Here is a 22,751-nt window from a genome sequence, read left to right on the forward strand (position 1 = left end):
TACCTCTAGTTTTCCTTCTGGATCCCTGAACTATTTCTTTTGCGAGATTCCCTGCTCCCCTTCCCATCTCAGGAGGTATCAGTTTCCCGGTCCCAACCTCACCTGGCTTCGGTGTCAACTCTGCTTCTCTACCCCCACCCAGCACTTCCTGGTATAGGACGCGGCTGGGCTTGGTGGTTGGTCTCTGTCCTTCCCTCTTCCCCGCCTCTACTACGGGACCCCGCCCCTCTAGAGCTGCAAGACTGAGCAGCCTTGAGATTTCTGACCTCTGGCCTCAGTCTTTGGAACTTTGGGAAGGAGCCTCGAGTTGTTACAGAACTGTGGCTCCCCAAGGGGCCTCCTTTATTACCCACCCATCAGGTGACACTCAGCTTGAATTTGAAACCATCGCACTCCAAAGGAGATAACAGTCCCCCCCTTTTTGGAACTTTTTTATTAATATACTTTTTTTTTGTTAAATTTCTTTGTATTTTTTTTTCCTGCAAGACTTGTGTTGGCGGCACTGTTGTATAACGTCAATCCCAAATTCCATGATATAGAAATCAGAAGTAAAGGTTGAGAAGGGAGGGAGGAGGAAGGCAGGCCAGGGAGTAAACAGAGGTTGACTAGAAAAATAAGAAGAGTGTGTGTGGTGGGCATTCCCGGGCAAGGCCATTCCTTGAGGAAGGGGGTTGGCAGGCAGCTTGCCTCTGCCTCATGCAGGGAAGGAAAGTTCCCCTGGGCTCTACAGTTTCCTCTTGTAGAGCTTTCTGTCCCCAGAGGAAAAGCTAGTAACAGGGATCAGCCATATCTCAAACAGGGCTCTTCTTCACCCACTTCTCACCTGGGGTTGGCGCCCGCCCACCTCTGCCCTGCCTGGGAAGTGTGGGAGACATTGCTTCCTCTGACTCCCCTTTGTGTTCCCATCTCACAGGACTCTGATGTGATGGGCTGGAAACAACTAGACTTGTTGCAGCTTCTGCTGCCCTTCCGGCTCTTATCTGACTTGGCTCTATCCTCTAGAAGTGCTCCCCACAACTGCCAGAACTGAGGAGCGGAGTCTTCGATTGCTCCCGTGCCTCTAACCCTCGGCAGAAGTGTCTTCTTCAGGCCCCTTAGGAATTTAATCAAAGGCCACAAGTGAGTCCAGACCAACCAAATAAATTTTTAGGGGGCAGAAAAGGATAGAGAGGTGAGTGGCAGAGTCTGAGAGGAGTGGGCTTGGTGCACCAAATAGTTTTTGTTGCTTTTCACATTGCACTTGGCACAGCATGCCATCCTTGGGGGTTGGGAGAGGGACTGGCTGAGGAGCAAAGGACAGGGAACATCTAGGGAGTTTTCTGCTGTTCACTCCCCTTTTCTCCCTCGGGGAAGGATCAAGTTAGGCAAGAACTTAGCTGGGTTCTGGGATGTCAGAGTGGATCCAGGTGACTCTCCTTGCAGTTCTCCATTTGGGCCAGTAAGCCCTCAAGTGGCTCAGCCAGTGCCTTGTGTGGCGTTCCGTCACCTCTTATTTTCTTTCTCCCCTCCACTCAAATTCCAGGAGACTCCTTAGGACACCAACCCCCACCCTTGGTGAAGTTCTGATTTAAAGAAAAGGTCGGGGAGGACGTGGGGGCGATGGTCTGACTTAGATTTGTGTGTCTCAGAGAAGAGAGCAACTCTGCATCTCTGAGGGAGAACAGCCCTTCATATGTAAACAATCTAGAGAAAGAAGGGGTTGGGGTGGGAAAGAAAACAAGAAAGACCAGAGACAGGTCCAGAATAAATGAAACCATCTCAAAGAAGAGAGGGGACGGAGAAGCAAGAGACAAAAATAAAGGGGCACAGAAAAAAAGGAAAGAGAGGAGGAAAACACAACTAGGAGGGGGAAAGAGAAAAAGGCAGGCCAAACTGGGTGGAGAGGCAGGCAACCAAAGCCAGGAGGAGGCCAGGATGTCGCCTCAGGTGAGGAGCTGGGAGAACAGGAATGCCAGGCTGAGGTCCAGCAAGGCCACGGCTCCCACCACCAGGGGGTTGGCAGCTTCCTAAAGAGACAGAGGGTGAAGTGGGTTCAGTTCTTGAAGCCAAGTGCTAGATCCCACCTCCCTGTCCTGGCTTTAGTAACAAAGCCGAAGGGCCCCAGAAACATCCCTGCACTGGTAGGAGCAGAAGAGCCCACCCTCATTCCAGATTATGAAGCAAGTCCCTTCTTCCTACACAGGGCCCTGTCCTCGCACTCTGAAGACAGACAGCACTGCCGCCTCCCTCTCACCCACCACCACCACTCTCCCCCATCCTCAGAATATCGTGTGGGCAAAGCAGAAGGTGCCTGGCCTTAGTAGCAGACATTGGCAGCAGCAGCCAGTACTGCAGTTAAGGCAGAGAGAGGGAGGAAGGCATGAGGGAGGATGTGGTTGCTAGGAGATGGGAGAAGGCCTGGAATCCAATCAGAGCAGAGGGTTCTGGAGAAACTCTCTGCCTCTCCCGATTTTCTGGCCCCCCTTCCCTTCTTCCCAGGAGAGGGAGGGAGAGTGAGGGCTGGGAGGAACAATTTTTTCCTATTTCTGGGCACCAAAGAGAGAAAGTATGGAGGTGGGGGTGCGGGTGGAGCAGGAAACTGGTGCTGGAAATGATATAGAAGGAGAACAGGAAAAAGTGTTCTGAGTCTACCATTGATTCTTAGTTTGTAGCTAGGGGTAGATTACTTAAGTGCCTGGGGTTGGTTCCCTAGGCATCCTCTGGGAGGGCTGGACTTGAAGGTCTCCAAGGTTCCTATGAGCTGGGAAGTTATCTTTTTTATAAAGTGGGATATGGTCCAAGACTAGCCAGGCAGAGAGGAAGCTAAGTGGAAACTGAAGTCCCTCAGGGGATTACACAGAAGCCTGGAAGGGGTGAGAGGCAGGGCTTTGCAAATAAGAGGGCATAAAGAGGTGCTCACCGGCTGGGCAGGCCTCTCGGTGGCAGCAGGCTCCTCAAACTCTTCCGTCAGGCACCCAGCATCAGGACCCCTTGAAGACAGGCCCCTCAAAACTGGCATGGTGACAGGCTCAGGCTCTGAGCCTCCTGGGGCCCTCAGCTGGGGCAAGGACTCTTCATCTTCCTCTCCCTCCTCCTCTCGGAGACTTCCTGAACTGTCACTGCAGCCTCCAAGAAGTGGGGAACCGTCTCTGGGTCCTGGACCCTGGGTCCCGGCCTCATCCTCAGCCTCATAGCCAGCTAGTTCCTCTGCCTGCTCCCCGGGACCGCCCCACTCCTCGGGCCAAGCTTTAGGGCTGGAGAAGGGACCCCAGTCCCCTCCAGGAGGCAGTGGGCTCCGGCAGGCAGGGGCTCGCCAAGGTTGGTGGGAAGGGGCGGGGCTGCTGGGCAGTTCCGGAGAGCCCTCTGAGGGAGTCAGTCCATTCTCGTATACCCCAGGGCTGTCCTCATCCAAAGGCTCTGTGTCAGAACCTCCTGAATCATGTCTGGGTCTGCGGCCTGTGCAGGAACAGCAAGGAATCAGTGGGGCTTAACTGGCCAGGAGCCAGAGAGGCTTGCCGCTTATTCCTTGATTAGCACTTTCCAGGGTTCTGGTTACCTCCAGGCCCTAAGTTTCTCATCACCAGACCCCAAACCTTCCATTACCTTGCCTCATACTTTCTTGGCTCCACCTCCAAGACACCCTTCATCCCTTTGTTTTTTTTCCACCCCCACAAGCCTCTCCAGCTCCCCGGGGAACTCTCCCCTCCCACAGGGTGCCCACACCTCACCTGGGGCCTCTAACATGGGTTGTAGGTCCTGGGCTATCAGTTTGGCCATTCGCGCTGCCTCCACAGCCTTCTCGGCGACGCTGCTGGCTGCCACTGCTTTTAGGAGGGCGTCTGCTGCCCTGTTGGGTCCCAGGGACAGGGACTTGTCGGACTTTCTGCCATGTCAATTTATCCATGCGCTGATGCTCCAGCCCCTTACCCTGCCTCCCCCCCCCCATCACATCTGTCTGGTCTGAGCTACCTCTGGAGCCATCATCCCTCGGCACAAAGCTGGCTGCTGTCACTCTTCAGAGAGCCAGGGCAGCTCCCCGGCTGGTTTTTCACTTAGTCCTGGGCTGTATTACCGTCATCACACTCTCTCCTCTCACACCCTTCTACCCTTCCTGTAGTAACACTTCATCCCTCCAGCTGCAGGGCCAGCTCCCCTCCCAGCTCTGTTATCTACGCTGTCCTGCTCCAGCTTAATGAGCCTTTGCTTTCTTGGCAACTCCTTTGCAGCCCTGTTGCTGCTTGCTCTGCCCTTAGTACCCCTGGATCCCACCAACCCCTCCGGCCCCCTGGGGTCAAACACCTTTCTGTGGGTTGTGAGGCACTGTCCAGAACCCTCATCCTGCTCTAATAGCGGTGACACCCCCCACCTTGTTCAACCATCACTTCCTTTTGTCTCTTCCATTTTCCACTGCAACCCTCCCCTCCCCCCGCCTATTTAACTCTACTCCAACCAGTCTAGATTTCCCGGCAGGAAAAGTTTTCATCTTGCTTTCTTTGGCCTATTCTGCTGTCACACCCTTCTCCTCTGTTCCCCCGCACTGCCTCTCCCCACCCCAGGACGTCTCTGAGATCCAGAACTCTAACAACCGAATCCCCTTTCCCTGCCAATGTGTGCGGGTTTTTCTCACCTTTTCAGTTACACCTGTGTAAACTCAGTCGCCCTCTGTGGCCCCCTGCTGTGCTAGCCTGCTCCTCCTCCCGTTTGGCTCACTTTAAAGTATTGTCAGTCCTGGCTCCATTACTGTTTCTCAGTTCTCTGTCTTCAGATGAGAACTAAGAATTAAGAACTAAGAACTTCCTTAATTCTCCCTTCCACCTCACCCTCTGCTGTTCTGCTGTTGGGTGGTTTAGGATCCTCCAATTGCTTCTGTAATCCGGACAAGGTGCAAAGGAGCATAGATGACCAGATGTACTTGCTGTGGGTCTGGCAGGATTAAGACTCATGACTTTTTGGTCACGGAGCTTTTTTTTTAAAAATCCATCTAAGAAAGGCACTTTGTATCTGGTAGTTGGTGATGTCCACTATAATTCTAGGTGGACTTCCTATTGTGTGCCTTAGGCATATGCTCACCTTCCTTCCTCCAAAGCTGTGGGTTAAGGACTTCAGAGCCTACTCGGAGGGACACAGGATTACCCTGTTGCACTTAGGGTTTTCGGAATGTTTATGAGTAACCCTGTCCTGGAACTGAGAGCTCGGTTCTGAGCAGCTCTGAGGTTCACTCTTGGGTTGCACTGAGTAATGCTGTTGGTCACAAAAATGACAATAACCTGTGGCTTTTGACGTGGAGGGTGTGGATTATCAAGTCTAGGCAGTAGAATTAGTCTGTGCTTAGGCATCAGGCCAGACTCAAGCTACCTGGCAGATGTACCTGCTGCGCAGGCTCTGTTGTTACCATGGCAGCCAGCAGCCAATCAGGGATGCCAGGCCTGTTGCTGGGGAGACCAGCCAGCTTCTTCCCACTGCCTGATCTTCTGGTTAGTGAGATCAGTTTTTTCCCCCTGCACATACCTCCACCCTATCCAGCCCAAAATGTTCCATGATACTCTGACCTCCTCCCTCTGCCCTGGCTTAAGGCCCTGGATTCTAGTACCCATACACTCAGACACATCTATAGATGCAGATTCTCTGTCCCAGTCATCTACTCGGGTTGTTCATGCATGTTCACACTTAATCATATCCACACACATAAACAACTTGCCCATTACATAAATTCATAAATTCATAGATTCAGGATATTTGGGCATATCCTGACCATTGACCCTCTGAAGTACCTCATTACTTCAAAGGAAACAATACACATGGATTCAAATGGATGTGAACTGAATAAAACAAGGGTCTTTTGCATCTCATTCCAAATGAATTTTGGTTATTTTTAGGCCAGTGTTATCTAATTCAGTAGTCAGAATCCATAGAACTATTAAGCACTCAAAATGTGGCTGGTCTCAAACAGAACCGATGTGACAAATATACTCAATGTTTTAAAGAATCCAGAAGGAATGTAAATTATAACTGGTTGAAAGGATAAAATTTTGGAATATGGCTTAAATATAAATATATTATTAAAATTCATTTAACTTCTCTCTCTCTCTCTCTCTTTTTGAGACAGGGTTTCTTTGTGTAGCCCTGGCTGTTTTGTAACTAGCTCTAAAGATCAGGCTGGCCTCAAACTCAGAGATCCGCCTGCCTCTGCCTCCCGAATGCTGGGATTAAAGGTGCACCCCTGGCTTCTATTCTTATTGGTCATTACTGCTTTAGATAACAAGGCTCAGATGCGTGGAAAGGTAACCTGATTTACTGAAAGAAAAACCTTCTTTAGAGGCATGACTCCTCCCTTCAAACCTAAGCAAAAGGAGGCAGAGAAAGAAGAGCTGATAGAAAATAGATTTCAACTGTAAAAACTAGGCCTCCTCGAGGGCCAAGGCTGAAATAAAGTCAGTCTGGGATCCAGTGAGGAAGGGACCACAATGTACTGTCCAGGGTGGATGCTCCCAGCCTGAGGCCTGAAGGCTGGGTGAGCTGAGCAAGAGGAAGGCCAGAGCCTGCACAAAGCAACGTTCACTGCACCAGCTACACCATGGGTTCCACAGACACACATCTCCCCAAAACACACTGGGACGCAGTCTTACTACCTCCCTCCAACACTCAGCCACCCAAAGTTACACCAGCATCCACCTACAGACTCAGGTCTAAACATCCCAACTCCTAGGGCTACAACTGCCTGGATATAGGCCTGCTCATGCTTCCCCACGCTGTAGGCCTTGGCTCTTGGTTCTCTCTTAAGCATAGTCCCAGAGGGTCCTCTCCTTTTAAAACCCTGCTCTGATCTATGCACCAGATGCCCACCTGGCAGCAGCGATTTCCTGGCGCTGGCGGGCAGCACTCACAGCTCGACGGGCACCTTCGACAGCCCTGTCCACCTTCTCCTTGACTTTGCCCCGTCTAAGGGCCAGAGGCAGGAGGCTGCGGACACGTCCCCCATGCACCAGCCGGTTGCGCTTGTACTTGCCCTCCTCGCGGGAGCCATCGGGCCGGGTGGTGCGCCCATATCCGTGCCTTCTGTTGCCCAGCCACTCGCCTTCGTAGCGTAGCCCGTTGGATCTCTGGCTTACTCCATAGCCACTGCGCCGGTCTGCACGCCACTCACCAGCGTACACCTCAGTGGCTGAGCCCTCGATGAGGGCGGGTGGCGCTGGGATAGGGGGCCCGCTGGCCTCGGAGCCCGGGGGTCCTGTGCTGCCCACTTCGCTGCTCACCTCACTGCGTAGAGATCCCCTCTTGCTGCCCAGGGAGCTGCGGCGCCCACCAGCCCGGAGCCCGCTGAGCAGCAATGACCGGCGGAAGAATCCACCTGCTGCTGGGGTGCGCTTACGGGAGGATGCCCCATTGGCGTCCCCTGGCCCAGCTAGCACGAAGCCGCCTCGGGAGCCGGAGGCTGGGCTGCCTCCTTCATCTCCTGGTAGGGGTAGAGGAGGAGGCGGCGTTGGGGGGTCGCTGTGGCCCGAGTCCAGGGAGGTGCGGCGGGGTGAGCGCAGAAGCGCCGCCTGGTGGTAGGGTACACTCTGGCGCACCCCGTAGCCGTGGCGCTTCCCGGCCTGCCACTGGCCTTGGTAGGTGCCTGGGGATGCATAGGAGTTAAAGAATTAGAACACTTCACTGGGCTCCCAAACCCAGCAATCCGTGGTCCCAAAGCCCATAGAAGCACAAGTGATAGGTGAGAGAGACAGAAGCAGTTAGTGTGGAGATCTGGAAAGGGACAGGCCAGGCTTCGTTGGCAGGTGTGGAAGAGCAGATGAAGACAGGTGGGTACCATAACATATGTGGATTTTGGCAGTGTCCAGTGGACTGGGGAAAGGCAGAGAAACCGGCAGGCTGGAGTGTATGAAGGACAGGTGGCCCAGAGGCTGTGATGCACAGGCTGACAGGTGGTGGTGAGTAAAAAAAAAAAAAAAAAAAAGGCACGTGACAGGCAAACAGGACGGCAGGGTACAAGCTGGAAGAATACATGTTAGGTGGAGAGGGGTCAGGCAGGTAGAGAGGGCAGGTGGGAGGGGCAGGCAGATCTGGGTGAGGGAGAGGCATGCAGGAGAATGTCACAAGAGGAAGTTGTGAGTATGGTGGTGGTGGTGGTGGTGGGAGAGGCAGGAAGATAGGGGGTGGGGTCCTGGGCTGGGGGGATGGTGTGAGGGACACACGGGAACACTGGAAACAGAAGGCTGGCGCTCCGCACGCATATGGCTGGGGAAGGAGGATGGAGGATGGGACTTGCTAGCAGGGCGTGGAGGGCGGAAGGCTGGGGAAGGCACGCGCGCCGCAGGCCGGCGGGAGGCGCACGCGGACGGGCAGACAGTAGTGGGCCGGGCCCCGCACCTCCATCGGAGTAGGTCTCGGTGCCGTAGCCGTCCTGGAAGCCGTCCTTCCAGAGCCCGGCGTAGCGCAGGCCGGACACGCTCTCCCAAACGCCGCTGCGCCCCTTCAGCCCGCCCAGCCACTCGCCGCGGTAGGTCCAGCGGCTCTTGCGCTCCACGCCCAGCCCTTCACGCTTGCCCTGCTGCCAGTGGCCCTGGTAGCTGTGTCCGCCGGGCCCCGTGAAGACACCCAGCGACTCGAAGCCGTGCGCCCAGCAGCCGCTGTACTCTCCCTGGGCGCCGGGCCCGGTGCACACGCCGTAGCCATGTGCCCGCCCCGCCTCCCAGCCCCCCACGTAGCAGCCCCCGTCGTCAAAGTCGAACTTGCCCCCGGGGGACATGCATGTAGTTAGCGCGGCCTCAGCCCCCCGGCGGCTCAGCGCATCCTGGGGCTGGAGAGCCGGCTGGGGGCCTGGGGACCGGGTGAGGCCTGGGGGCGGGAGCAGTTAGACCGGGGCTGGGCGGAGGGGCCCCAGCGCGGGCAGGCAGGGCCGGACCCTCATCCTGAGTGGCTGCGGAGAAAGAGGGGTGCAAGTAGAGAGCGAGGCAAGTGGAGAGCGAGGTCCCCTTCTTTGCCTGCCGCTCCCTGCCGGTGGCTCTAGGGCATCAGCACCGCCCTCCAGCCCTCCTCCCATCCCCCCCTGGGCAGCATCTTTCAGCAGCTTCCAAGCAGTGAGGGCAAGGGGGCTTTCCCATCCCTCCCAACTTGTAAAGGGCTCCTCCCGGGACTTGGGGTCCCAGCCCTGATCCGGAGTCCTACTTCCCCAACCTAGAACCCCAGACTGTGGATGGCAGTTGGAGGTGGGGGACTTGGGAGGGGCCTGCGCAGGGTCTTTCGACACCTGCTTTTCTGGCTATTTGGACCCCTCTGCCTTGATCCTTTGGCTTCACTAGCAAACCCGGGTGCGGGGGAGGCGGGAGGTGAAAATGTAGCTAGAAATCCGGACCCAGGTGGGCCGATGATAGGATAGGGATGGGGGGGGGGGGGCTACGAGGGTAGGGGTGGGCAGATTGGCGAAAGGGAGGGGACAGGTTACTCACCATGTGGGCTGGGGCTCAGGCTGCCTCCCGGGCGCAGTTTCCATGTCAGGGTCCCTCCACTCACACCTCACCCGGACAAGCCAAGCCCCCTTCCCTTCCGGAAAGACTGATACACCCAGAGAAGGAAGGTGGGGGAGCTATGGGATAGTCCCCTCTCTCCTCGGCTGAAGGTGCAGGCTAGTGCTGGGGGTGAGGTAGTGGCAGGGTGGGGGGTGAGAATGAGTGTAAGGGGAAAAAAAAAATCTGCCTTGAACGGAGACAGCAGAGAGGAGCCTGGAGCTGGATGCGAAAGAGGAGGGGGCTATCAAGAGAGGGTGTTTTTATTTTTTTTCTTCTTATGGTTGGGAGAAGAAAAAAAAATCAAAATTCCAATTCCATCCCAGCACAAATCAATGTTTGCTCCAAACCCAGCATCAAGGGGGAGGCTGGGCCAGGCAGATTTAAAGGGGCAGAGAGGAGCGGAGAGGAGAGGAGAGGGTGGGGAGAAGAGTCAATGGCAATGATGGGGGTGGTGAGAGGATGCCCCGGCAGAAAAAAATGGGGGCTTACTACCCCTGAGGTGAGGAAGAAGGCAGGTGGAGAGGAGAATGGGAGGCGCAGAGACCCCCACGGTGGAAAGAAACCCTGGCAAGCAGGCAGGGAGTGGAGTGAGGCGGAGGGGAGGGGAGAGAAGCTAGGGGGAGGAGTCTGAGCTTAAGATGGGGAGGCAGGGGGAGGCCAGAGCCAGGTGGGGGAGGAGAGATGCTGGGGAGACCGGGAGGGCGAGAGGAATACAAAGAATGAGGTGCAGGGGTGAGACTTAAGGCGGAGTGGTGGAGGGGGGAACACACCCGGCCTGGGAGACCTATTCCAGTGCTGATGAGAGATGGCTAGGGAGAGAAGCTGGGGAGGACGGAAGGAGGGAAACAGAAACAGATAGGGAGCCGAAGAGAGCGAAATAAGGGTTGTGATGGGTAGAAAGCTCTGCAGAGAAAGGGCAGGCATGGGAATAGAAATCCAGGCAGGAAGAGCCCAGATTGAGACAGGAGGCCCGGAAGTTGTGTCTGTGGGGACCCTGGGGAGAGGGATGAACCTGCCAGCTGCTTGGCCCGAAGCCAGGAAGCATTTGAGCTTGGATACCTCTGTCCATTCATCTCAAACTCCTCTTCAAGACCGTGCCCACCCTCTCACAGTTTCAGAGGTAGCTTGAAAGACCCCGCCTCCAGCCCCCAGGAAGCCCCACTATGCTAATATGCACCAACTGTTTCTGTCTGGTTATCCCTCTGAAGGGAGCGTCTGAAGGGATATTTTAATAGGGGGATCAAGTTTGAGGAGGCCATCAAGATCTGAGGGGTCTGGAGTCTCTTATTTTGCAAGATAGAATCAAAGACACATGGGTTTGCTTGAGCAGACCCTCGCTGTGGCCCCTTCAGCCTACCACCCTCTTTCCCTATCACTCACCAGAGTGACAGTAGCTAGACCACACTGGTATTGACGGTCTGCAGGCTGTTTCCCTCCCTCCTCAACTTCTTCAGGCTGCCTCCAGTTCAGTGCCTGCTCTTAAGCATTTTAGGGATTGAAGCACTGTCCAATCATACACAGCAGTGTGACCAATCAAGTCTGCTCAATTGCTTTTGTTTTCCCATAGAATCTGGTCCCTGCTGCCTACCCATAGCCTCACACCTTATTTAAAGAGAACTAAAGCCCAGGAGGAGAAGCTACTCACCAAGGGCCACATAGCAGAGGTGGCAAAGCTGGAATCAGACCAGATTTTTTATTTTTTATTTTTTATTTTTTTGAGACAGGGTTTCTCTGTGCTTTGGAGGCTGACCTGGAACTCTCTCTGTACACCAGGCTGGCTCCAAACTCACAGAGATCCGCCTGCTTCTGCCTCCCTAGTGCTGGGATTAAAGGCATGCGCCACCACCGCCTGACTTCAGACTTCATATTTTATTTTTCTTGGTGCTGGGATGTGTTCTATTGCTGGACTCATAGCTATTTTAGGATTATTTGAGCCCTTCAATTACTCCCAGGAGTCTGTGCTTGAGGGCATCCCCTAAGGTCAAGGGTTACATTGGATCAAATAAAGAGTGTGAAGATTGTAATAAATAAGGATTTCTTTCCTCAGACCTATAATGGCTCCCTCTAATATGGTGTCTCTCATCCTGCTCTCCTCTATTCTTCTTCCAACTCAATATTTCTGCTTCTGCATTTCCTCCTCTCCTCTCCTCTTCTCTCATTCTGGTGGCTCCCTCTCCCCTACCCTCATGCTCCCAATTAGCTCAGGAGTTCCTGCCCCTTCCCATTCCTGGGGTCCATGCATTTTTCCCTTAGAGTCCTTCTTGTTTCCTAGTTTATTTGGTGAAGAGGATTGTAGGCTGGTAATCCTTTGCTCTATGTCTAAAATTCATATATGAGTGAGTACATATCATGTTTGTGTTTTTGTGACTGGGCTGCCTCACTCAGGATGGTTTCTTCTAGTTTCATCCATTTGCCTGCAAATTTCAAGATTCTGTTGTTTTTTTCTGCTGAGCAGTAGGTCCGAGGAGAGATCTGGCACTAGGGAGATTTCCAGAGACACGAACTGACAATCTAGGCAATGGTGTTGAGGATAACCTAAATGCCCCTCTCCTATAATGAGACTGATGACTACTTTTTATGCCATCCTAGAGCCCTCATCCAGTGGCTGATGGAAGCAGAGGCAGACACCCACAGATATACACTGAACTGAACTCTGGAACTTAGTTGCAGAGAGGGAGGAATGAAGATCAAAGGGGTCAGTACCAGGCTGGTGAAACCCACAGAAACAGCTGACTTGTACAAGGGGGAGCACATGGACCCCAGACTGCTGTCTGGGAGGCCAGCACAGGACTGATCCAGACCCCTGAACATGGATGTCAATTAGAAGGCCTCCACACTCTAGGAGGCCCCTGGTAGTGTATTAATATTTTTCCCAGGTGTAAGAAGGGACTTTGAGAGCCCATCCCACATGAAGGGATGCACTCTCGGCCTGGACACATGGGAGAGGGACTAGGCCGGGCCCAGGATGATGTGGTGGACTTTGGGGAGCCCCCATCGAGGGCCCTACTCTGCCTGGGGAGTGGAAGGTGGATGGGGTGGGGGGTAGGTTGAGGGTAGGGGGATAGGGGTTGGGGGAGGGGAGGGAGAAAGGATTGACATGTGAAATAAGCTTGTTCCTAATTTGAACTAATACAAAATTACAAAAATATAAGGATTTCTTTTGCATTGTGATTTTATTTTTCCCGAGACAGGGTTTCTCTGTGTAGTCCTGGCTGTCCCAGAACTCACTCTGTAAACCAGGCTGTCCTCAATTCACAGAGACCCACCTGCTTCTGCTTCCTGATCGCTGGAATTAAAGCATGCACCACCACTGCTCAGAGTGCCTTGTGTTTTTCTTATATATTTTATGTAGTGTGTGTGTGTGTGTGTGTGTGTGTGTGTGAGAGAGAGAGAGAGAGAGAGAGAGAGAGAGAGAGAGAGAGAGAGAGAGAGAGATCAGAGGATAACTTCTTCAGAAGTCATTGTCTTCTGTCCTGTTGTTGTTTTTGTTGTGCAGTGTGTACTCCAGGCTAGCTGGCCAGAGCCTTCAATGGGTTCCCCTGCCTCTACTTCCCATTTCCCCTTAGGAGTGCTAGGCTTGTAGATGAGGGCATCTTGTTTTTTACCTTAGTTTCTCAGCTTGAACTCAGGTTGTAGGCTTGTGTGGCAAACTGCTGAGCCATATCCCTACCTCACATTAGTTTTTTCCTAAAAATTTAAGCCTCCAGGGAAGGGACAACTCTTATTTATTTATTTATTTATTTATTTATTTATTTATTTATTTATTTGAGACAGGGTCTCATTATGTAGCCCAGGTCCATAGTATTCATTATTCTCCTGCTTCAGCCTCCTGAATGCTGGGATTGCATGCAAGGCCACCATACCCAGTAGGGACCACATCTTTAAAGCGTTCAGAACAAAATAGGGCAGTACCAAGTACTGGGGATGTGTAGCTTAGTGGCAGAGTTTGTCCCTAGCATGAACAAGGCCCTGAGTTCATTCCCAGCACCAGAACCAAACAACAACAAAACCCAGGGCTATGGTCCACTTGGTGCATGATAGTCGGTGGGGAGTTCATTGATTGATTGATTGATTGATTGATTCATTCATTCGTTTCTCATTAAGCATCTGCATACTCACTGTGAACTAGGTTGGCTTATGTCCAGGGATTAGAGATAGTTTATACTGCAGACAATGGTTCGTACTGCAGACAAGCATGTCTAGTCTATTGAGGGCCATGGCAAGTTCATAGGGTGGGAATAGTACTTAAAAAATGGAACTTAATTTAGGCTGTCTCACCCAGGAAAGAGGAATTTACGATAGATTGGATACAAGGGGGTTCTGAGGAAGGCACAGCTGCATTGCTTGCACTAGATTTTCAGTTGTTCTGTCTTCATAGTGTCTTACTCCAAAGGCTCCCCCTCTCCCTAAGAAAAGGGGAAAAAAAGAGAAGAGAACATACATACATAAATACACGCACGCACACTCGCATGCTCTCAGGTGCGTGCCCACACACACCAGGGGAACTGTGACTTATTATTTGTTTCTAGTTTTAAAAATTTTATTATTTTGTGTGTATGGGTGTCTTGCCTGAATGTATGTCTGTGCACAATGGAGGCCAGAAGAAGGCACTGGATTGGGTTCTCGGGCAGTGGAGTTGCAGACAGTTGTGAGCTACCATGTGAGTGCTGGGAATCAAACCTGGATCCTCCGGAAGACCAGTCAGTGCTCTTTTAGCTGCTGAGCCATCTCTCTGCCCTTATCTATCTATCTATCTATCTATCTATCTATCTATCTATCTATCATCATCATCATCATCTAACTATCTATCTAATCTATTGCACTGTTAGTAACCGAACCCATGATCTAACCCATGAGGTTTTCTTGCTTCTCCTCCCCTCCTCTCCCTTTCTCTTCCCTCCTCTCCCTCCTCCCTACTTTTGTGAAATAGGGTCTCATTCTGAATCTCAGACTGGCCTCAAATACGGGACTCATCCTCTGCTTAACCTCTCAAATTCTGGGATTAAAGACATGTTCCTTCAGATCTTATTTTTTTTTCCAATTTATTTATTTTTTGACTGGGTTTTACTATGGAACCCAGCCTGTCCTTGAACTACCAATCCTCCTGCTTTGGCATCTCTGGACCCCACCTGTTCCTGTTCCTGCTGGTGAAAGGGTGCCAGGGGTAAGTAGAAGTTGGGAACAGTGCCTTGTTGACAGGGTAACTGTAAAGCTATTCTGAGGGTCAAATTAAGGTACAGTATTTGGTGAAGTCCCGAGAAAATCTTGGAAGGCATACCCTGAAATGTATGGGTCGCACATATTTCCCTGAGGGAGCTAGCCTTCTGGCCTGTCCCTAATGGTCACTACCGTCATCTCTTTCCATAGGGATGGACACTTGTTATTTTTATTTTTATTTCCAGAGAGTGAACTGGTTTTTTTTTTTTTGTCACAATTTACAAATGTAAAAGTGTCATGGAGAAAGGAGCTGGTGTTAGCTGGAGCCAGGTCCCATGCTTGGCACTCCATCTGAGTTAGCTCATCCACTCCTTACAGCAACAGTAACTGAGCAGTCTAGGCTGGGAGCCAGAGCTGGGCTTCCTAAAGGGACAAAGCCAAGCACTTTACCTGGTATTTCTGAGCTGCAGCTGGCCTGACTCTAAAATGGGAATATCACAGCGTATCGAGGGTTGAAATGACTGCTTGTGAACAGTATGTATGATAATATATGGAGATAAAACCATTTAGTATAGTGCCCTCCCAGGGAATGCTAAACGCCTAGCAAATGGTGGCTTGAAAAATAGCTTGGCATCATTTCATTTTTATAGAAACTGAATCTGGATCTAGACGTTATTTAATGTGCTAATATGAAGCAGCTCTTGGAATTTAGTATATTTCAGATTTCCAAGTTAGCATGTGTGTTTCTCATTGTGAAGACAAAGAACGTAATGGAGGAAGGATTTCTTCTTTCTCACAGTCTGAGGATACAGGTCCATCACAGCGGGGAAGACACAGAAGCAGGAGCTCGAGGAGGCCGGTAATTCCTCTCTGGGATTAGCTGGGAAGTAGAGGACTGACTGACTGACTGACTGACTGAAGTTGCTCAGGTCTCTTCCTCCCTTTTATTTACTCTAAGACACAAGCCTGTGGAGGTGGTGCCACCTGCATCCAGAATGGGCCTTCCCTCTTCAGTCACACCTCTCTGGAAAAGCCCTCATAGACACACCCAGAGGTGTATTTCCATGGTGACTCTAAATCCTGTTAAATTGACAAAATTATCCATGCTTTAACAAATGCATTTGGGGAAAGTAAGACCTCCACTGTAGAATTATAAAAATCAAGCACAATATCAAAAAAAAGAACTTCTGTAGTCTCCTTGTATAACAAGCACCTTAGCATATTTTCTTTTGAGATTCTATTTTTATTTTATGTGTATGTTTGCTGAAAATGTGTCTGTGCACCAGGTACATGCAGTATCCAGAAAGGCCAGAAGAGGGCATTGCATTCCTTGCAAGAGGAGTTATAGATGGCTTTGTGCTGGGAATTGAACCCAGGTCTTCTGGAAGAGTGTTTCCCTTTGGTGTATTTGAAAATACCTTCTTTGTAGCTTTTATTTAACAGTTTGTTGTGTTATATTTATAAGTTTGTATCATATTTCTTCACTTGTCTATACATTATAAACATTTTTTCCTGTCATTAAAATATCCTTGAATCAAAAACGAAACAAAACAAAAATATCCTTGAATCTTGAATCGCTGCCAATTTTTGACTGTCTGGGTGTGCTAAAGCTTGCTAACCTACTCTAGAAGAGAATTTTTTTATGACATTTTCATGTTTCTTTCTTTTCTTTTTTTTTTTTTGCGAAAGGATTTAATTGTTTAACTCTGGCTGTCCTGGAACTCACTATGTAGACCAGGCCGTCCTTGAACTCACAAAGATCAACTTGCTTCTGTCTCCTGAGTGCTGGGATCAAAGGCATGAGCCACCACATCTGGATCCATACTAATTTTTAATAGCACAAACATGGAAATATTAGCTGGGTGTGGTGGCATTCATCTTCAATACCAGCATCTGGGAGGTAGAGGCAGGTAGATCTCTGAGTTGAAGGCCAGCCTGGTCTACTAGTAAGTTCAGAACAGACAGGACTACATAGAGAGACTGTCTCAAAAACAACCAAACAACACCCCCCCAAAACCCACCACCAAAACAAACAAACAAAAAAACCCTAAAGTTAATGTTTGTATAGAAGTCTTTCCACTTCTGACATTTTTTGTAGACATTTACCACGGAGATTTAAAAATATACATTTATTTATAATTGTGTATGTCTGAACACACACGCCACGACACACGTGAAGGTTAGAGGACGACTTTGTGGAGTCAATCTTATTTTCCACTGTAGGTTTGGGGCTCAAACTCCAGTCCTTAGACTAATGCTTCTTCTTCCTGCTGAGCCTTCTCGCAGGCCCTATCATGGCAAACTTCACACATGCACCGGGGAAGACAAAACGAATGAAAGAACTTCCATGTCACACCCCCCTCCTCCACTCAATTGGCATCAACAATTACTTTAGCAAGCAGTTATTCTTGCCTAATTTTGTCTTATCTTCTTTGCAAATTTGAGACGTATGCTATCCTAGTCTATTGATTGTTTTGTTATTTTTGAGGCAGGTTTTCTGCCTTTGTACCTCATACTGGTCTTGACTGATGTTACTCCTGCCTCAGCTTCCTGAATGGTGAGATATATGTATAAACCACCAAGCCCCACTTTGAAATAGAACTCCCACCCCCATCACTGGAGATGGAACCCCAAACCACGAGCAAGCCAGGCAAGCACTCTACCACTGAGATACAGCTCCAGCCTGAAGACAAATTGTTAACTGTACAATTACTGAATTCTGGGCTAGAAACACACACACACACACACACACACACACACACACACACACACACACACACTTTTTCTTGATTGCTGGGCTTCTACTGAGAAGGTGTCTGATGATCACAGTGAGGCAGACTCCCCTGAAGAGGCCACAGGAAAATGTGCCATTCCCAGGGATCCCAGCTGGGATCTATGCGGGTGGGTGAGGACCATTTTTCCAGCTGTTCTAGAACCAGGCAGGTGTGGTTCTTAGCTCAGGGAAGAGCTTGGAAGTCTCCTGCCTAAAGGGCAGCCACCAGGGGTCAGGATGGGGCTAGAGATCCTGCTGCTGGGAAAGGGTAGGAATGGCTGGCGTCCAGACACTGCAGTTCCTCTGTTGGGCCACTGCTGGCTGTGGCACAGCTAGACCCCTATTCCTCAGATCATGATTCCAGAATGTTCTGCAAAAACGTCCTTCTCTGACTGTACCAGTTTTTCTCAGCTTGTTGAAAAGGGAGATTCTGAGAAGCCCACATCCATGCTCTGGGTGTGTCCTTCAGAGTGATTTTCTTTTTAATCTGAGTGGTCAAAGTCTGTATTAAATATCTTAAAAAAAAACCCTGACTATGTCTAATGGGAGAAAAAGGGAAGAAAAGGGCGATGGGCTGGCAGAAACCACATTGCCAGGAAAACTGCATTTTGCTTTCTCTCTGTACATCTTTATTTATTTATTTATTTATTTATTTATTTCAATTTATTTATTAGTTCTAGTTAGGGAACAAGCTTGTTTCAAGTCCCTTCTCCCTCTCCCTCCCCTCACCCCCAACCTTCCTCCCCCACCCCCAGCCCACTCCCCACTCCATCTACCCAACACTCCCCAGGCAGGGTAGGGCCCTCAACGGGGGCTCTGCAAAGTCCACCAAATCTTCCTGTGCTGGTCCTGGGCCCTTCCCCATGTGTCCAGGGCCAGAGTGTAACCCTTCACGTGGGATGGGCTTTCAAAGTCCCTTCTTGCACCAGGGAAAAATACTAATCCATCATCAGAGGCTCCCTGGAGTGCAGAGGCCTCCCTATTGACATCCATGTTCAGGGGTCTGGATCAGTCTTGTACTGGCCTCCCCGACAGCATCTGGGGTCCATGTGCTCTCCCTTGTTCAGGTCAACTGTTCCTGTGGGTTTCTCCAACCTGGTATAGACCCCTTCGTTCTTCATTCCTCCCTCTCTTCAACTAAATTCCCGATTTTGGCTCAATGTATATCTGTGGATGTCTGTCTCTGCTTCCATCAGCTACTGGGTGAGGGCTGTAGTTCCTGGGTCAGTCGGCAGAATCTGTACATGTTTCTTTGGGACTGAGCTCACTATAGAGCAGAAATTTTAACTTGATGCGCCTGAGCTGAGGGAGCTAAGGATGTTCCTACCAACCCTTTCAATTTTTGTGAATGGTGCATGCTTATAATGTTCCTCTCTGGGGAGAGAACAATAGCTTTTAGGAGATCGGTGCCTCAGGCAGTCCAGTATTTTCTGATACCCATCCTCCTCCGGAGCCTCTTGGCTTTCTTTGGTGATTGTGAGGCAAATAGGGATCTGGAACATGGTATTCTTGGTGACCAGGCTAAGGACCTGGACTCTTCTCACCATCCAGGGGAGCTAAGAAAGAGCCTGGATTTTCCTGGGAATGGGACAGGGGTGAGGAAGGACCATTCAGTGGGGGCTAGGATGGATTTGGATAGCTGGTGTGGGTAGCAGAGGATCAGTGCAAGAAGGCTGATCCCAGGCTATAGTCTCGGAGCCTGTACCTTTGAGCACCGAGTGGTGGGCAAAACGCCGGAGGCAGCAGCTTGCATGGCTCCTCACTGCCAGGACACTGTTTGAAAGCTTGCTTTACTGTAACTCCATGCAAGTCTTTCAGCCAGGGCAAACATGGGTGGGAGGTGGCCTCAGTTGCCATAATACACATTTGCTCTGTGGGAGAAAGAGGATCTGGGGACCTGGAGAAACTGAAGGTCAAGTCCAGGGTTCAGCAAATCAGAAACGAAAATCCCAAACAATAGGAGTGCTTGGTTTTATCTCACTACAGTGGTTTGTACTTGTACAGAAAGGTAAAAGGAAGATACAGTGAGTTGTGATCGTTATCCAGATCTGTTTGGCAGCTGCATGAAGAGGAGGAGGCTGCCAGAAGAGGACTGGTGTTAAAGCTGCAATTATACAAGGCTGAGTGGGGGAAAGGCAATTGCCATGTAAGCCTGGTGGCCTGAGTTCCCAGAACCCACATAAAGGTTGAAGGAGGGAACTGACGTTACAAGGTTGTCCTCTGATTTTTACACAGGTGCCCCATCCACATCATACACACATAATAGTAATAATAAACACATTAAAAAACCTAAAAACTACAATCATACAGGTATAAATACAGGAAATCAGATTTCAGATTCCAGTTTCTCGGGACTTGCAGTTCATCTAACTTTTTTTCCCAGGTGGAAATTTCACCTTTTGCAGCAGCAATTGCTGCTCCTTGCAGAATTTCCTTGTTAAATAGAAAATAAGCAGGTGTTGAGGCTGATTGCCATCTTGTTGACTTGCTGATGAAAATAGAAAAAACGGTGCGGGTGGTGGGGGGAGTGACATCTTCGAAGAAAAATGGGAGCATCTGTTTGGAGTGGTATGCCAAGAATAAGTGCAGTGCCAGCATGGTGATACATGACTGTATTCCCAGCACTTAGGAGGTGGAGGCAGAAGGAACAGGAGGTCAAGATGGGCCTCCCCTACACAAGGGTTTGAGGCCAGGGAGCTGCAGGAGACCCTGTTCCCAAACCAACCAACCAAAACCCAGGAGAGTCTATTTCTAGGTGAGCAAGCTTCTCCTTCTGCCCAAGGAGTCAATGGGTGTCCCCCCTTTCCTCCCTTTGCCCTTATGAGATACCTCTTTCCAGATGCAGCAATCACAGACTCAGTTCCCACACAGAGTCCTCCTGTGTAAGGCTGCCCTTGGCCTGGATTTGTCTTTGAACAAGAGTAAGGATGCTCACAAAACGAGGTCAGCTCTGTGCTCCCACTTTTAAAATGAACTCTTGGCGTAAGCCCATGATCCTTCCATTTGACTTCCCAGCATGCCTGCCATAGGTGATGCAGGATGAGAGTGGGAAATGAGTAAGAAGGCCAATGTCCGTTTTACTCTTCAGTGAGGACCGAGAAGCCAGAATCCCCAACTGTTCAATTTCCTAGGAGACAGGAGAAGGCAGCTAGAAGGGGTCTCCAGTAGGTCATAAATGCCTACTGCTGGAGAAAGTATCCTTCATGGCTTCATATCAGCACTGTGGGTGCCAAAGATTCTTTATCCCGGACAAGTTCCTGTGAGATGCTGATGCTGCAGGACCAGGGAGTAAGGGCTGAGTCATGTCCACAGAGGAGTTTCTTTGTCACGAAAGCCTGTGGTTAAGCCACCATACATACACACAGCCTTATTGTGGACTTGCCTATGGAGATTCCCCCAAACCTTGCCTTTGGTGGCAGCCCGCTTATCTACTGGCTCTAATCATACCCTTAGCTTTCTCTTCATGAACGAAGATATGTGCTGGTCATAACCACCCAACCTTAGTATTCTGCTGCAGCAGCTGGACAGGCAAGATGCTCTCTCACTCAGTCAGGGATGTCTTCCTAATGACAGCATTATATCCTCTCCTCAGTTCTGGGAGCTTCCTTGGTTCTGAGCAGCAGCTAGGCAGAAAGTACAGTGGTACATTGTGAGCATGGCTTCAAGATCATGGGACTGCTGGCCTTGCCACTCTGCTGCATCTCTAGATCCAATCTTCAGACTCTAGAGCAGTGGTTCTCCACCTTCCTAATGCTGAGACCCTAATCCTCATGTGGTGGTGACCCCAGCCATAAAATTATTTTCAAAGCTACTTCATAATCTCTGTGCTTTCAGATGGTCCTAGGTGTCCACCGTGAAAGGGTCACTCAACCCCCAGAGGGGTTGAGACCCACAAGTTGAGAATCACTGCTCTAGAACATGTAGCGATTGAAATGGTGGCGTAGGGCCCCTCATGCCATTGACCAGACTTCTGTTTTACCGACCTCTTGCTAACATGGGTGTTTTGCCAACACTCTTCCTTCTTGGCCAATATCCTGCATATGCTGAGCAGGAGATATTCTGCTTATGTTCAGAGTGACCTTGTGTTTTATCCCCTTGGGGCATGTGTCTGACATCTCCATCCTGTCCTTGGGATGGGCTTCTCTTCAACTGTCATGGGATCTCCTTCTGGGCAAACCACAGGAAAGAGAATACATTGCACTAACATTTTGTGTTAATCCCAGTACCTCCCCAGACAAAATCTCAGGGAGAGGTGGAGGAGATAGTGTGGCCTTGTTTTTTATCAGACAGTGAACACGGTAAGAGTGAAGGCTGTGACCCTTGTTCCACATACAGCAGTGCTGGTGCCCAGTGAAGCTCCCGCTGTGGAAAGGTACTGTTTCATCTTTAATAAACTCAGCATTAGATTAAACACATTCGAAGGCCAAGTGACTCATTTCTATTTCTGGCCTTCAGACATCGATGACAATGGTGACCTCAGCCTGTGGACAGGAAGGATTGCTTGAGAGTTGGCAACAGTGGAATTATTCCCTCCTCAGGAGACTCCTGAATGGCTTCATGAAATACCATTATAGGTACTTTTACAATTACATTTTTTCCGTTATTTCTGTTCTATGTACATTGGTGTTTTGCCTGCATGTATGTCTGTACACCATGTGCCTGTGGAGCCCAGAAGAAGGTATTGGATCACCAGGCACTGGAGTTACGGACAGTTGTGAGCTGCCATGTGGGTGGTTGGAACCAAACCCCGGTTCTCTGGAAGAGCAGCCAGGCCTCTTAGCTACTGAACCAGCTTCCCAGCATCATTAGGCGAGTATTTGAGACAGGGTTTCAGGAAACCCAAGTTGTCCTCAAATTCAGTCTGTAGCTGAGGATGACTTTGAACTTCTGAGCTTCCTGCCTCTACCCCCAAGTGTTGGGATTATAGATGTTACTGTGACACGTGGTGTGTGTCAGGGATTGAATCTATGGTTTTGTGCATCTAGCCAAGCATTCTACCAGTGGAGCCCCATCTCCACCCTGCCCCACCACTGGACTACTTTGGGAGAACTTTGGATAGGGTTCACATTGAGCGATGATGACACACGAGTCCTTTGGTCCTTGCCCTCCGTTCTGGGCTCTCAGCACTGTGAGCTTACACTTGAACAGTCCCATTTTGTTACATCATCACCACTTCTGGACCACTTGCCAAGCAGAACTAGCACTCTCCCCTCTGGATGTATGTGGCCCAGCTGCTGCTGGGGAGTTTCCCTGACCACATCCAATGTCGCCTGTGGTCATGTGCAACATCCCATCCTTCCCCACTGAAACATGGACCCAGGCAAATGCTACCACAA

At 50.4% G+C, this 22,751-nt stretch overlaps 1 protein-coding gene across 1 annotated transcript; it reads right to left on the reverse strand.

Moving 5' to 3' along the window:
- Positions 1-185: 185 nt before the first annotated feature.
- Positions 186-8,993, reverse strand: Jph4 (junctophilin 4). The gene is made up of 5 exons (XM_035452445.1): positions 8,347-8,993; positions 6,823-7,594; positions 3,708-3,826; positions 2,900-3,435; positions 186-2,006 (listed from the first exon to the last, which is right to left on the reverse strand). The coding sequence occupies exons 1-5, from the start codon at positions 8,723-8,725 to the stop codon at positions 1,923-1,925; spliced, it is 1,890 nt and encodes a 629-aa protein (XP_035308336.1). The 5' UTR covers positions 8,726-8,993; the 3' UTR covers positions 186-1,922.
- Positions 8,994-22,751: the final 13,758 nt, after the last annotated feature.

Source organism: Cricetulus griseus (assembly GCF_003668045.3).
Source record: "Cricetulus griseus strain 17A/GY chromosome 1 unlocalized genomic scaffold, alternate assembly CriGri-PICRH-1.0 chr1_1, whole genome shotgun sequence".
Taxonomy (NCBI): Eukaryota; Metazoa; Chordata; class Mammalia; order Rodentia; family Cricetidae; genus Cricetulus; species Cricetulus griseus.

Bases quoted from the DNA above. Each gene is read 5' to 3' on its own strand.
- Jph4 (XM_035452445.1), bottom strand. From the start codon at position 8,725: ATGTCCCCCGGGGGCAAGTTCGACTTTGACGACGGGGGCTGCTACGTG. The intron at 7,595-8,346 runs GTGCGGGGCCCG...ATGCATCCCCAG, and splicing joins CGAGACCTACTCCGATGGAG to GCACCTACCAAGGCCAGTGG. The intron at 3,827-6,822 runs GTGGGCATCTGG...GGGACCCAACAG, and splicing joins CAGGAAATCGCTGCTGCCAG to GGCAGCAGACGCCCTCCTAA.